The following is a 14382-nucleotide window of genomic DNA, read 5'->3' on the forward strand; positions in this document are numbered from 1 at the left end:
ATGACACTTTGCAGGATGCATTTTAATGTTGTTATAAAGGTTTACTTATTAAAAAGAAAAGGCTGAATTCTTACCCCATCTCCAGTTTTGTGAAAGTCAAGGTTGGGCAGTGTTGGCATATGAACAAAAGCTTTTTTTCTTAGTCCACTGTAGCAATATGTAATATACAGTTAAGGTCCAAATATTCAAAATTAAATGAATTGCTTATACTGGTAACACTTTAGAAGTAACCATATATAAAATGAGAATAAAATCAACATGATATATAACATCTACTTTCTGAAATCTTCAGTAAGAAAAACCTTAATATTAAAAACTTGGGACATTTTTACTCTTGTGAAACTGAAATACCCTTTCAGAATGTTAAATACTACTCTCTTAAATGAAAGGATTCTCATCTGTTATAAATTTTATGAATAAATGTTCCTAATATGCTGTGCCAGCCACCAGTAACAAACAGGTCAGAAGGAAAGGAATAGCCAGATGGAAACCTGGCACAGGGAAGGGAAACTTTAGCCCAGGGCACTGGGACAAAAACAACTCTTAATAGTGTCACAAGGGCTTTAACCTTTTCGTTTCTCTTTTTCCACTGAAACATACAGGATTATCACCTGTAACATGCCAAGGACACATCAAAACATTTTTGTTTGCATTTGGGAAGCAAGAATATATCACGCAACAAGTGGTTAGAGAATACCTGGAACCATTTTAGAAAAGTAAGTTTCTTCCCTTCCCCTTCCTCTCTCATCTCCTCCCCTCCATTTTATGCTCTGAAAAAAGGACAAGAGCTAAGGAGGGAGAAAATGGATGTAATCCTAATATGATACAGAGATCCTCTATTTTACAATCTTCTTCTAAAAGGAGAAATAACTATAATGAATTCTTAATTTTAATGTCCTTACTTCTGTTGGCTCCTAAGTATTTCTCCATCACAAGAAGGACCTTTTCTATACTCTGGCTTTAATTTTAACACAGGCTTTAAATGGATGGCTGAAAAATATTTGTACTGAAAGATTAGTGTTTCTGTTAAAGTTCCATAAGTTTTTTTTTTTTTTTTTTTTGCCAAGGAGATCCCCTATGTTTATAAATTAAAGGAAGAAAAGATGATAAGCTAGCATCTTCCTCCACTTTTGTTCATATAATTGCTGAACATATAGCAGGCCTCAAAACTTCTTACTGTTAAAGAAGATCAGACCATTAAGAACACTTTACATTGATAGAGTAAGATAAAATCTATCACAATTCTAATCTATGAATAAACCATTATTTGCTGTTTCTCTCCATAGTGTGATAAATACCTGTGAAAGTTACATTTGCAATTATTCTACTAAATGCTTTTGAGTTGGTTTAATTTGAAGTTTATTTCTAAATAAAGTTGCCAGTTGAACTACAACAACAGATGTTCTATAACAAGTGAGAACACAGAGATATTACTAAAACCATTCTGGTAAAGGATATTTAGATTTGCCTCTTGTGCCCAAACGACGTGCCTTCATGTTTGGAAAGACGTTTTTCATGATCTTTCCAAAATCAGCAGCACTTAATGGATGGTAACCAAGATTGTCACAATAGCTCCTGCAAAAGAAGGAAGGACCAATTTAGAGTGACAGAATTCAGAATTATATTGCGGGGTGCTATTTCAATACAATTTGATCCTTTTGACAAAGTGAAGCAAAGGATCTTTCAAGTCATTTACCACAACATCTGTGATCATCACTCTTTGGTGATGCATGTTAACTCAGGTTTAGTTAGCTGGCTTCACCCTCAGGGTATACAGTCCTACTTTCAATAACATTCACAAATCTTGCAGGAAGATATAATGTTGGTACAAAGTTTTTGAATTACAATCCCAACCAGCGCTCATAAATGAATATATCCAGCTCAGCCAGTAGGACTGTAAGGTTCCACATACGTTTCAGGCTCACATACTGGGATAATTTCCAATATACACATCATGCACATCAGACAGAGATAATACTACTAGATGGTTTAAAATTTAGAAATGTGATATGTTTGAACTAAAAGGGACCCTACGAATACACCAACACTCATTTTACTGATAAGAGAAAAAACAGGCACAGGGAGAGGTTCCAAAGGTCCTAGTGTTCTCCTCCTTCCACCCCCACTATCCCTAGTATTGCCAGGAAAAAAGTTACTTTGTAAGACAGTAACTTCAAGTGGGATCAGGAGACACACCAAGTCTTAACTACTACTGGAATCAGGTGTTCTGTTTTTCTCTAGAGCTGCCAATCAGAGGTAAAATGTCAGTCCTCTACCAGTTCAGCAGCAGACCAAGGCCACACCTCATTCTGGCCACCAAGGCCTTTGGGAGAACCACTACCTGGGAAATACGAATGAAGAGGAAGCCAGAGTAATTCTCTTTGTCCCCGCCTCACCTCTCATTTAGCATCAACCAGGACAGCTTCTTGATGCAGTCATGCAGAAAAGAAATGAAAACAACTGGAACACATGGTGGGCAGGGTGTAATGGAAACGAGGACTTGGGTCTTTTTGTAGATTGCTGAATGTCCTGATAACATCCCTAAACTGACCTGAGCTCAAGAAGTTAAGTTGGGAGAGACTCAAGAGGAGGCAGAGACCCTTGGGAGCCTTAATACAGAAAGAATAGGGGTAGGTCAGGAGACAATGGTATTTCTCTTGTTTGTTGCTTCCCTATTCCCACAGCAAATCCTCCATACCCCTGGGGGTTAGACGGGAAGGAGTAGCCCAGCAAACACATCACCAACAATGCTATGAGAAGAAAGGGAACTAATGTGTACTGAAAGTTTCCTATACAGGAAGTATTAGCAGCCTTATATTTAAATTGACACTAAATTTGATACTTTGAGGGCTCAGGGGGTCTTGCAAGGTTGAATGTACAAAGTGAAGAGGTAACTACTTTTGGGTGCTGACAATGGAAATGAGCTGCATCAAATCATAACAATTTCAGAAGCAAGTTAAATTAGTTGTTTATGGTTCAAACTGGCACAAAAAGAAAGTTAGAATGAGGCTCTTTTGCACCTCAGGGACTTGACCCATGTTGGTTCCTCTACCTGGAACATTACTTTTCTTATCTTTAAAGTCTCTGCTTAAATTTTATGATTTTTGAAAGGATCTTTTCTGACTAAAGCAGTGTCCTCATGCCACACCCTCATCATGTTCCCTATCACTGTAATGTTTCTTTTCTTCGCATGAGTTACAATTACATAACAGTGAATTTATTTGTCTTCTCCATCACACTAAGTTCAAGCAGGGCAGTGACCATATCTATTGGATTAACCAGTGTATTCTCAGCACCAGGAACAAGATTTATGGGTCATATGAAGCCCATCTGTATATAAAACTATAATAAACATTAAACAAACACATTAAAAGCTTAAAACAGCAAAGAAGAAACATTGCCCCCCCGCCCCGGCTCCTAGGACAACACTGGCAGAAATGGACCTAAAAAACTGAAATCAAATAAAGAGAGGAAGTGTAATGAGACATTTGAGAGATAATATATCCATTCTATTCTCCCTCTGTTTCAGATTTTGATTTTTTTTTCCATTATATTAGTAAACCAAAATTTTTACTTTGGCAGAAGGGGTAAGATAAAGGTTGGCAAAAGAAGTAATGTTAAGTATCATTGACCTAAAGACATAAAATGAGCAAAATTAATATAGTGAGTTTATTTGGGTCAAGGCTGAAGACTGTAGGCTGGGAAATGCTGAGAAGTGCTCCAGAGAATGAAGGAGAGGCTCCTGTTTTTAAAGAAAAAAGGACAAATTAGGAGAGGGGGCAATTACAAAAGTTGTTTGTCAAGAATTCTCATTGGTGTACAGAAATAACTGATTAGTAATTGGCTATAGATTGTTGAACTATAGGGTATGAGTTATGGTGCCTAGCATATGGCATTGTTAGGTTAGTTTAATGGTTACTTGGTGGTGACAGTCTAAAGTCCATACAGCAGACAGATTACTTAGCTCAAGGAGGGGAGTGAGAGATGACTACTTTCACATTTTAATGCCCCCACTGGGCCTGGTAATTTAAAAGAGCTCATGTCCCTCAGATAAAAAGTTTCTTGTCTTTCTTGGTATCTAGGTGACCAATGCCAAATTTGTTTTTCAAATACAATTTATATTGTGTGGTTATTTCACAAAATCATCCAATTCCATCTGGTTTTTGATACTTATTCTACCTTTTGGAAGGATAAATTATAACAACCTATTGTCAAATACTCTGGTGGATAAAAGTACTTTGTAGACATATAAATAGCTCAAATTATTTCCTGAATCATGTCAGAAGAAAACCGCCTATGATTCAAAACTTTATGCTTTGATAACTCATGTCAAACAGAAAATAAAGAGGGCATCAATGTAAAAACAAGAACAATATCTAGAATAGATTCTCAATTTCTTTAATTTTGTGAAATGTTAGAATTGAAAAAATCAGAAGTTGTATAGTTCAACTTCCTGGCAGATGTAGAAATGGTCATACTCCTAAATGATGGGTTACCTCAACACGAACACTTCTTTGATGGGGAGGACTCTTTATTGTGAGGTGGCCTATCCAATTTTCAGTGGTTATAATTTTTAAAGAAAAAGAATTTCAATAGGACACCTTTCCCCTGATTTTCTCTGATTTAAAAGAATCAGATATTCAATCATTCTTTTAAAAATCTAATTTAGTATTTACATAACATTTATTCATAATTTTGTGCTATATAACAAACCATTGGTCATTCCAGGCCACGTGGAGATTTTAGTTAGTTTACATCTCATTTTCTTGCTTAATAACTTTAACTGCAGGTTGACCATGCAAGATACGGTATCAATTAACTCTTAACTCAGCGTCAGATTATACTTATGCAAGACTCAAAAAAGGGTGAGGAACAGAGAATGTTCTGTTCACGCAATCACTAACATTCTAATGTCATTTTAAAAATGAAATAATTGTTTTCTCTTGCTCCTTATTTAAAAGTATGTTTTTAAGCCTGAAATTAAGCCTAATATTCAATATAACTATGAACACATCACTCAAAATCCATGGTAACAATTCAGTCTTTAATATTCATTCATGACACAAATGTAATTGTACAAGTTAAAGGGAAACATTGTTTAATGGTACAAAAATATAAACAATGAATCACAAAAGATTTGTGGTAAAATATAGTCATGGGATACCTAACCATACCTGACATTTTTTGAGAGCTTTCTTTGTGTTAAATCATTTAATCCTCTCAACAACCTTAAGACAGGTAGTTTTATTAAACATATTTTATAGATGAGGAACTTGCACAGAGAGGTGCACTAATCCCTTTAGCAGATGAGGTATTTTTATTGTAATTAATAACTATATGCATACTGAATGAATAAAGAATCAAATAGCAATAAAAAATGATGCAGGTGATATCGTCACTGATCCCACAGATAAAACAATAAAAAATGATAATAAAACAATAAAAATGATACAGGGGATATCGCCACTGATCCCACAGAAATACAACTACCATCAGAGAATATGATAAACACCTCTATGCAAATAAACTAGAAAATCTAGAAGAAATGGATAAATTCCTGGACACATACACCCTCCGAAGACTAAACCAGGAAGAAGTCGAATATCTGACTAGACAAATAACAAGTTCTGAAATTAAGGCAGTAATAAATAGCCTACCAACCAAAAACAGTCCAGGACCAGATGGACTCACAGCCAAATTATACCAGAGGTACAAAGAGGAGCTGGTACCATTCCTTCTGAAACTATTCCAAATAATTGAAAAGGAAGGACTCCTCCCTAACTCATTTTATGAGGCCAGCATCATCCTGATACCAAAGCCTGGCAGAGACACAACAAAAAAACTTCAGGCCAATATCCCTGATGAACATCAATGCAAAAATCCTCAATAAAATACTGGTAAACTGAATCCAGCAGCATATCAAAAAGCTTATCCATCACCATCAAGTCAGCTTCATCCCTAGGAAGCAAGGTTGGTTCAACGTACGCAAATCAATAAATGTCATCTATCACATAAACAGAACCAATGACAAAAACCACATGACTCTCTCAATAGATGCAGAAAAGGCCTTTGAAAAAATTCAATATCCCTTTATGTTAGAAACTCTAAATAAACTAGGTACTGCTGCAACATACCTCAAAATAATAAGAGTTATTTATGACAAACACAGCCAAAATCACACTGAATGGGCAAATGCTGGAAGCATTCCCTTTGAAAACCGGCACAAAACAAGAATGTACTTTTACCACTCCTATTCAACACAGTACTGGAAGTTCTGGCCAGGGCAATCAGGCAAGAGAAAGAAAGGATATTCAAACAGGAAGAGACAAAGTCAAATTGTCTCTCTTTGCAGACGACATGATCCTATATTTAGAAAACCCCATCATCTCAGCCCAAAAACTCTTCAAGCTGATAAGCGACTTCAGCAAAGTCTCAGGATACAAAATCAATGTGCAAAAATCACAAGCATTCCTATACATCAATAATAGACAAGCCGAGAGCCAAATCATGAATGAACTCCCATTCACAATTGCTACAGAGAATAAAATACCTAGGAATACAGCTAACAAGGGAAGTGAAGGACCTCTTCAAGAACTACAAACCACTGCTCAAAGAAAAACTGAGGACACACACAAATGAAAAAACATTCCATCCTCATGAATAGGAAGAATCAGTGTCATGAAAATGGCCATACTGCCCAAAATAATCAATGCTATTCCCATCAAACTACCACTGGCATTCTTCAAAGAATTAGAAGAAACTACTTTAAATTTCATATGGAACCAAAAAAGAGCCCACATAGCCAAGACAATCCTAAGCAAAAAGAACAAAGCTGGAGGCATCATGCTACCTGACTTCAAACTATACTAAAAGGCTACAGTAACCAAAACAGCATGGTACTGGTACCAAAACAACACACATCAATGGAACAGAATAGTGACCTCAGAAATAAGACTACACATCTACAATCATTTGATCTTCGACAAACCTGACCAAAAGAAAAAAAAAAAAAAAGGCAATGGGGAAAGATTTCCCTATTTAAGAAATGGGGCTGCGAAAACTGGCTAGCCATATGCAGACAACTGAAACTGGACCCCTTTCTTACACCTTATACACAGATTTACTCAAGATGGACTAAAGACTTAAATGTAAAACCCAAAACCATAAAAACCATAGAAGAAAATCTAGGCAATACCATTCAGGACATAGGCATGGGAGAAGATTTTATGAAGAAATTGCCACAAGCAATTCCAACAAAAGCTAAAATTGACAAATAGGATCTAATTAAAGAGCTTCTGCACATCAAAAGAAACTATCATCACAGCGCACAGACAACCTACAGAATGAGAGAAAATTTTTGCAATCTACCTATCAGACAAAGGTCTAAGATCCAGAATTTACATGGAACTTAAATTTACAAGATAAAAACAAACAACCCCAACAAAAAGTGGGCAAAGGACATAACAGACACTTCTCAAAAGAAGACATTTATGCAACCAACAAAAATATGAAAAAAATCTCAACTTCACTGATCATTAGAGAAAAGAAAATCAAAACCACAATGAGATACCATCTTATACCGGTCAGAATGGCGATTATTAAAAAGTCAAGAAACAACAGATTCTGGCAAGGATGTGGAGGAATAGGAACACTTTTACACTATTGGTGGGAATGTAAATTAGTTCAACCATTGTGGAAGACAGTGTGGAGCTTCCCCAAGGATCTACAACCAGAAATACCATTTGACTCAGCAATTCCATTACTGGGTATATACCCAAAGGAATATAAATCATTCTATTATAAAGACACATGCACATGTATGTTTACTACAGCACTATTCACAATAGCAAAGACATAGAACCAACCCAAATGCTCATCAATGATAGACTGGATAAAGAAAATGTGGTACATATACACCATGGAATACTATGCAGCCATTAAAAGGAATGAGATCATGTCCTTTGCAGGGGCATGGATGAAGCTGGAAGCCATCATCCTCAGCAAAGTAATGCAGGAACAGAAAACCAAACACTGCATGTTCTTACTAGTAAGTGGGAGCTGAACAACGAGAACACATGGACACAGGGAGGGGAACAACAAACATCGGGGCCTGGTGGGGGTGCGGCGAGGGAGGGAAGAGCATTAGGACAAATAGCTAATGCATGCGGGGCTTAATACCTAGGTGACAGGTTGATAGGTGCAGCAAACCACCATGGCACATGTTTACCTATGTAACAAACCTGCACGTTCTGCACATGTATCCCGGAAAGTAGAGTAAAATAAAATTAAAAAAAAAAAAAAAAGCAAACTGAATGCTTGTATTGTAACCAAAATTACATCATTAAATTTTTTTCCTAATATTTATAAAAATAATATATTAAGAATTATCAATTTTCTATTAAAAGGACTCTTAAGACTTACCTAGACCCATAATGTTATTTTAGTGAGTCTTAGTATCCAAGTATTATAAATGATAATAAAGGATATGGGAATTTTGGGAGGTCCCAAAGACATGGTAGAATTACATTGTTTAAAAGTGTTAATCAAAACATTTGCTAGACAATCTGAAAGACAAATGAGGTAAAAGTAATATGGTCAAATACCTAATTATCTTGAGCCTTAGAAAGTGGAAAAGTTGTTGTAATCTTCTCTTATTTTTAAGGAGTAAACAGATCTCAAGACTCTGGAGAGAAAACTCTTCAAAAGTGCCTGACCCTAACCATAAAGAAATTGGTCTTTTTCGGTTGGGTGTGGTGGCTCACGCATGTAATCCTAGCACTTTGGGAGGCCGACGTAGGTGACTGCCTGAGCTCAGGAGTTCAGGACCAGCCTGGGCAACATGGTGAAACCCTGTCTCTACTAAAAATACAGAAAAAAAAAATTAGCTGGGCATGGTGGCGGGCGCGTGTAATCCCAGTTACTTGGGAGGCTGAGGCAGGAGAATTGCTTTAACCCAGGTGGTAGAGGTTGTAGTGATCAGAGATCATGCCTGCACTCCAGCCTAGGCAACAGAGAGACTCTGTCTCCAGAAAAAAAAAAAAAAAAAGAAATTTATCTTTTTCATATTGTTCTGTGTTTTGGGCAGAACAATGATATAGTATGCAGAACAATGATAGTAGTACTAGTAAGCTGATCTTAGACTAGGATCATACTAATATATCACCTTTGAAACACTGATAATGCCTTTTTTGTGGAAACTACACAATGAACAATGTATCTGAAAGATTACTTTGCTTGAAGTCAAAACTAAAGAAGAGTTAAATTATGTACATAAAAAAAACTATCATGTATGACCTCCTTAACTAGGACTTGCCTTACCTTTCCATCATTTTGGCTAACAATCCTATAAAAAAGATTCAGTCATGGTGAATCATGATTCACAGGTTAAGAATCTTAACCTGAAGTTTAAAAATTACTAATAAAAATCTCATGGTTTATGAAGTCATCTGATAAATAAATCCTTAAGATTTTAAAAAGAAATTTGTGTCTTTACTTAATTACAGTAAAAAGTAAACCTTAAAGTCTTGACTTCTCATGGCCTATGAAGAAGCCATTTAAAATGACTATTCTTTTTTTATTTTTATTTTTGAGACAGAGTCTTGCTCTGTTGCTCAGCCTTGAGTGTAATGGCATGATTTTGGCTCACTGCAACCCCCGCCTCTCTGCGTTCAAGCAATTCTCCTGCCTCAACCTCCCAAGTAGCTGGGATTACAAGCGCACGCCACCACGCCCCAGCTAATTTTTTGTATTTTTACAGGAGACAGGGATTTGCCATGTTGGCCAGGCTGGTCTCCAACTCCTGACTTCAGCTGATCTGCCTACCTCAGCCTCCCAAAGTGCTGGGATTACAGGGGTGAGCCACTGAGCCCAGCTAAAATGGCCATTCTTTTTTTATTGTATGATTCCATTTATATGAAATATCCACAGTACAGAAATCCACACACATGGAAAGATTTAGAGTTGACACGTGTGTGGTGGAGGGGGAAACTGGGACTGTCTGCTTAGTGTATTCAGGCTTTTAAAAAATGACTATTCTTTTGATGAATTTGGATTGTTATTTTAAAAGCAAACACACACACACACATATATATATGTGATAAATATACTGATCATACTCTACATATAGTATGAGCTCTCTTTGTATATATACTTTTGTTTTTGGATTGCCTGAGGTCTCCTTTGTTTTAAATTAACTGCATATAGGCCGGGCGCGGTGGCTCACTCCTGTAATCCCAGCACTTTGGGAGGCTGAGGTGGGCGGATCATGAGGTCAGGAGATTGAGACCATCCTGGCTAACATGGTGAAACCTCGTCTCTACTAAAAATATAAAAAAACAGCCGGGCATCGTGGTGGGTGCCTGTAGTCCCAGCTACTCAGGAGGCTGAGGCAGGAGAATGGTGTGAACCCGGGAGGCAGAGCTTGCAGTGAGCTGAGATCGCACCACTGCATTCCAGCCTGGGCCGACAGAGTGAGACTCCATCTCAAAAAAATACAAAAATAAAGAAAAAATTAACTGCATATGAAATGTTCAGATTTATGATTATCAACAGTAACTACTTATAGATTAAGAATTAACAAACATTGAAAGAAGGGGCCTTGACCCAGTAAATTCCCGAGTAACCATCTCTCTTTGAATTTCCATCCAGATCCAATTTTACTACACTTAGTTCTTCAATAATTGGGAACATTTCTGAAATCATGTTAGTAAAAGGATAAATTAAAATTTTCACAAGGTTGCATACATGAAAACAAGAAAGCCAAGAGACCCTAGTGTCATCTGATGTAATCATACCATTTTGTAGATGAGAAAACTAAGGAAGAGACAGGTAAAGATGGTTTGTAGTTAAATAAGTGGTTCTTTACTGATGACTCAAGTAGCATTTCAAGTAGAACGAGTACTCAATACATATTTGTTGACTGGCTGCACTACAACATTTTCAAAAGTTCCTTCTGAAGAACACTGATCAGCCCTCAATTTTAATTTCCTGCATAATATCTTAATCAATACATACAGCTGTAATGTAAACAGTATGACATTCTTATAGAATCTGTGTTAGGAGAAAATGAGTGAGATGTAGTTAATGAATGTATAGAAGAGGTGAGAAAAAAGGACAGAAACTTAAATAGTTTCTCCACAGAAGATGATACCCAACTGGCCCAAGAACATATAAGAAAGGCACTCAACTTTATTAGTCATCAGGGAAGTGCAAGTTAAAACTACAATGGAAAAAAGGATAATATCTGTACACAGTAGCATGAGCTAAGAAATTATGGTGTATATTCACAAGTGGAATACTAAATAGCAGTGTGAATGAATGAACTGAAATGCATAATTTGTACAAACATTGTAGTTGTACAAACTGTACAAATACTGAGTAAAAAAGTCAGATAAATACAGTATATTGTGTAATTTCATTCATGTAATGTTCAAAAACAAGCAAAGCTAGCCTGTGGCGTTAGAAGCCAGGGCAGAAGTTACCCTTGACAAGACAGAGGTGCTGGTAAAGAGAGTTGAATGTAAAAGGGTATCAGGCAGGATTATGGCAATGTTTGGTTTCTGAATCTGGATGCTGGTAATAATGAGGGTATTCATTTTGTAAAGATTTGTCAAGCTGTAAACTTATCTGTATATTTTTCTGTGTGTATGTTACTTTCCCATAAAAGTTACATAGAATACTGTAAATAAAATGCCATGCCTGAGCTAGAACTAAGGGTCTAATATTATATGGAGAAAGTAGATTTAAACTGGGCCTTAGAGAACAAGTAGATTTAATCATATGGGTGTTAGGGTGGGTGGAGGGTGAGGCAGGTCTATTTCATGCAGAGGAAAGAATATGAACAAAAACTGAGAAGAGCAGCATATGGTTTTGAAACTAAGAATTTCAAAAAAGCTGAAGCGTAGACTTATGTACAGTGAACAGATCAGGGTAATTAGCATATCTAACATCTTAAACCTTTATCATTTATTTGTGTTGGGAACATTCAATATCCTCTGCACTACTTGAAAGTATACACTACTGTTAAGCATAGTCATCTTTCAGTGCTATACAATTTATTCCTTCTATCTAGCTCTAATTTTGTATCTTTTAACCACTCTCTTCCTATCCCCATCCCCTTTCCCAGCATCTAGTATCTTCTGTTCTACCTTTTACTTCTATGAAATGAACTTTAATCCACATATGAGTGAGAGTGTGCAGTATTTAACTTTCTGTTTCCAGTTTATTTTACTTAACATAATGACCTCCAGATCCATTCATGTTGCTGCAAGTGACAGGATTTTATTTTTACTGGCCAAACAGTATTCCATTGTGTATATATACATTTTCTTTATTCATTCATCTGTTGGACACCTAGGTTGACTCTTTATCTTGGGTATAATGAATAGTGTTGCAGTAAACCATGGGGGTGTTAGATGTCTCTTTGATATACAGATTTCTTTCCTTTGGCTAAATGCTCAGTAGCAGGACTGCTGGATCATAGGATAGTATGTTTGTTTGTTTGTTTGTTTCCTTTCTTTCAAAAAATTCTTGTGAGCATATATTAGGTATATACATATATATATGGGGTAAATGGGATTCTCTGATATAGGCATACAATGTGTAATAATCATATCAAGGTAAATGGGGTATCCATCACCTCGAGCATTTATTCTTTGTGTTACAAACAATCCAATTATACTCTTTTTTTTTATTATTATACTTTAAGTTCTAGGGTACATGTGCACAATGTGCACGTTTGTTACATATGTATACATGTGCCATGTCGGTGTGCTGCACCCATTAACTCATCATTTATATTAGGTATATCTCCTAATGCTATCCCTCCCCCCTCCCCCCACCCCACAACGGGCCCCAGTGTGTGATGTAATCCTTCCTGTGTCCAAGTGTTCCTACTGTTCAATTCCCGCCTATGAGTGAGAACATGCGGTGTTTGTTTTTTTGTCCTTGCGACAGTTTGCTGAGAATGATTGTTTCCAGCTTCATCCATGTCCCTACAAAGGACATGAACTCATCGTTTTTTTATGGCTGCATAGTATTCCGTGATGTATATGTGTCACATTTTCTTAATCCAGTCTATCACTGATGGACATATGGGTTGGTTCCAAGTCTTTGCTATTGTAAATAGTGCTGCAATAAACATGTGTGCATGTGTCTTTATAGCAGCATGATTTATAATCCTTTGGGTATATACCCAGTAATGGGATGGCTGGGTCAAATGGTATTTCTAGTTCTAGATGCTTGAGGAATCGCCACACTGTCTTCCACAATGGTTGAACTAGTTTACAGTCCCACCAACAGTGTAAAAGCATTCCCATTTCTCCACATCCTCTCTAGCACCTGTTGTTTCCTGACTTTTTAATGATCGCCATTCTAACTGGTGTGAGATGGTATCTCATTGTGGTTTTGATTTGCATTTCTCTGATGGCCAGTGATGATGCGCATTTTTTCATGTATCTGTTGGCTGCATAAATGTCTTCTTTTGAGAAATGTCTGTTCATATCCTTTGCCCACTTTTTGATGTTTTTTTTTTTTCTTGTAAATTTGTTTTGAGTTCTTTGTGGATTCTGGATATTAGCCCTTTGTCAGATGAATAGATTGCAAAAATTTTCTCCCATTCTGTAGGTTGCCTGTTCACTCTGATGGTAGTTTCTTTTGCTGTGCAGAAGCTCTTTAGTTTAATTGGATCCCATTTGTCAATTTTGGCTTTTATTGCCATTGGTTTGGTGTTTTAGACATGAAGTCCTTGCCCATGCCTATGTCCTGAATGGTACTGCCTAGGTTATATTCTAGGGTTTTTATGGTTTTAGGTCTAACATTTAAGTCTTTAATCCATCTTGAATTAATTTTTGTATAAGGTGTAAGGAAGGGATCCAGTTTCAGCTTTCTACTTATGGCTAGCCAGTTTTCCAGCACCATTTATTAAATAGGGAATCCTTTCCCTGTTTCTTGTTTTTGTCAGGTTTATCAAAGATCAGATGGTTGTAGATGTGTGGTATTATTTCTGAGGACTCTGTTCTGTTCTATTGGTCTATATCTCTGTTTTGGTACCAGTACCATGCTGTTTTGGTTACTGTAGCCTTGTAGTATAGTTTGAAGTCAGGTAGTGTGATGCCTCCAGCTTTGTTTTTTTGACTTAGGATTGTCTTGGAGATGTGGGCTCTTTTTTGGTTCCATATGAACTTTAAAGCAGTTTTTTCCAATTCTGTGAAGAAACTCATTGGTAGCTTGATGGGGATGGCATTGAATCTATAAATTACCTTGGGCAGTATGGCCATTTTCATGATATTGATTCTTCCTATCCATGAGCATGGTATGTTCTTCCATTTGTTTATGCCCTCTTTTATTTCACTGAGCAGTGGTTTGTAGTTCTCCTTGAAGAGG

The 14382-nt window shown here is 36.7% G+C and overlaps 1 protein-coding gene across 1 annotated transcript in view; it reads right to left on the reverse strand.

The window, feature by feature from the left end:
* RFX7 (regulatory factor X7) overlaps positions 1-14382 on the reverse strand; it is a 160930-nt gene that overhangs the window by 12129 nt on the left and 134419 nt on the right. The window contains exons 5-6 of the mRNA XM_025390675.1: positions 1459-1575; positions 75-159 (exon numbers count right to left, since the gene is read on the reverse strand). Of these exons, the coding sequence (XP_025246460.1) occupies positions 75-159; positions 1459-1575 (202 nt within the window). The remainder of the gene's footprint in view (positions 1-74; positions 160-1458; positions 1576-14382) is intronic.

This window comes from Theropithecus gelada, chromosome 7a, assembly GCF_003255815.1.
Source record: "Theropithecus gelada isolate Dixy chromosome 7a, Tgel_1.0, whole genome shotgun sequence".
In the NCBI taxonomy this organism is placed as follows: domain Eukaryota; kingdom Metazoa; phylum Chordata; class Mammalia; order Primates; family Cercopithecidae; genus Theropithecus; species Theropithecus gelada.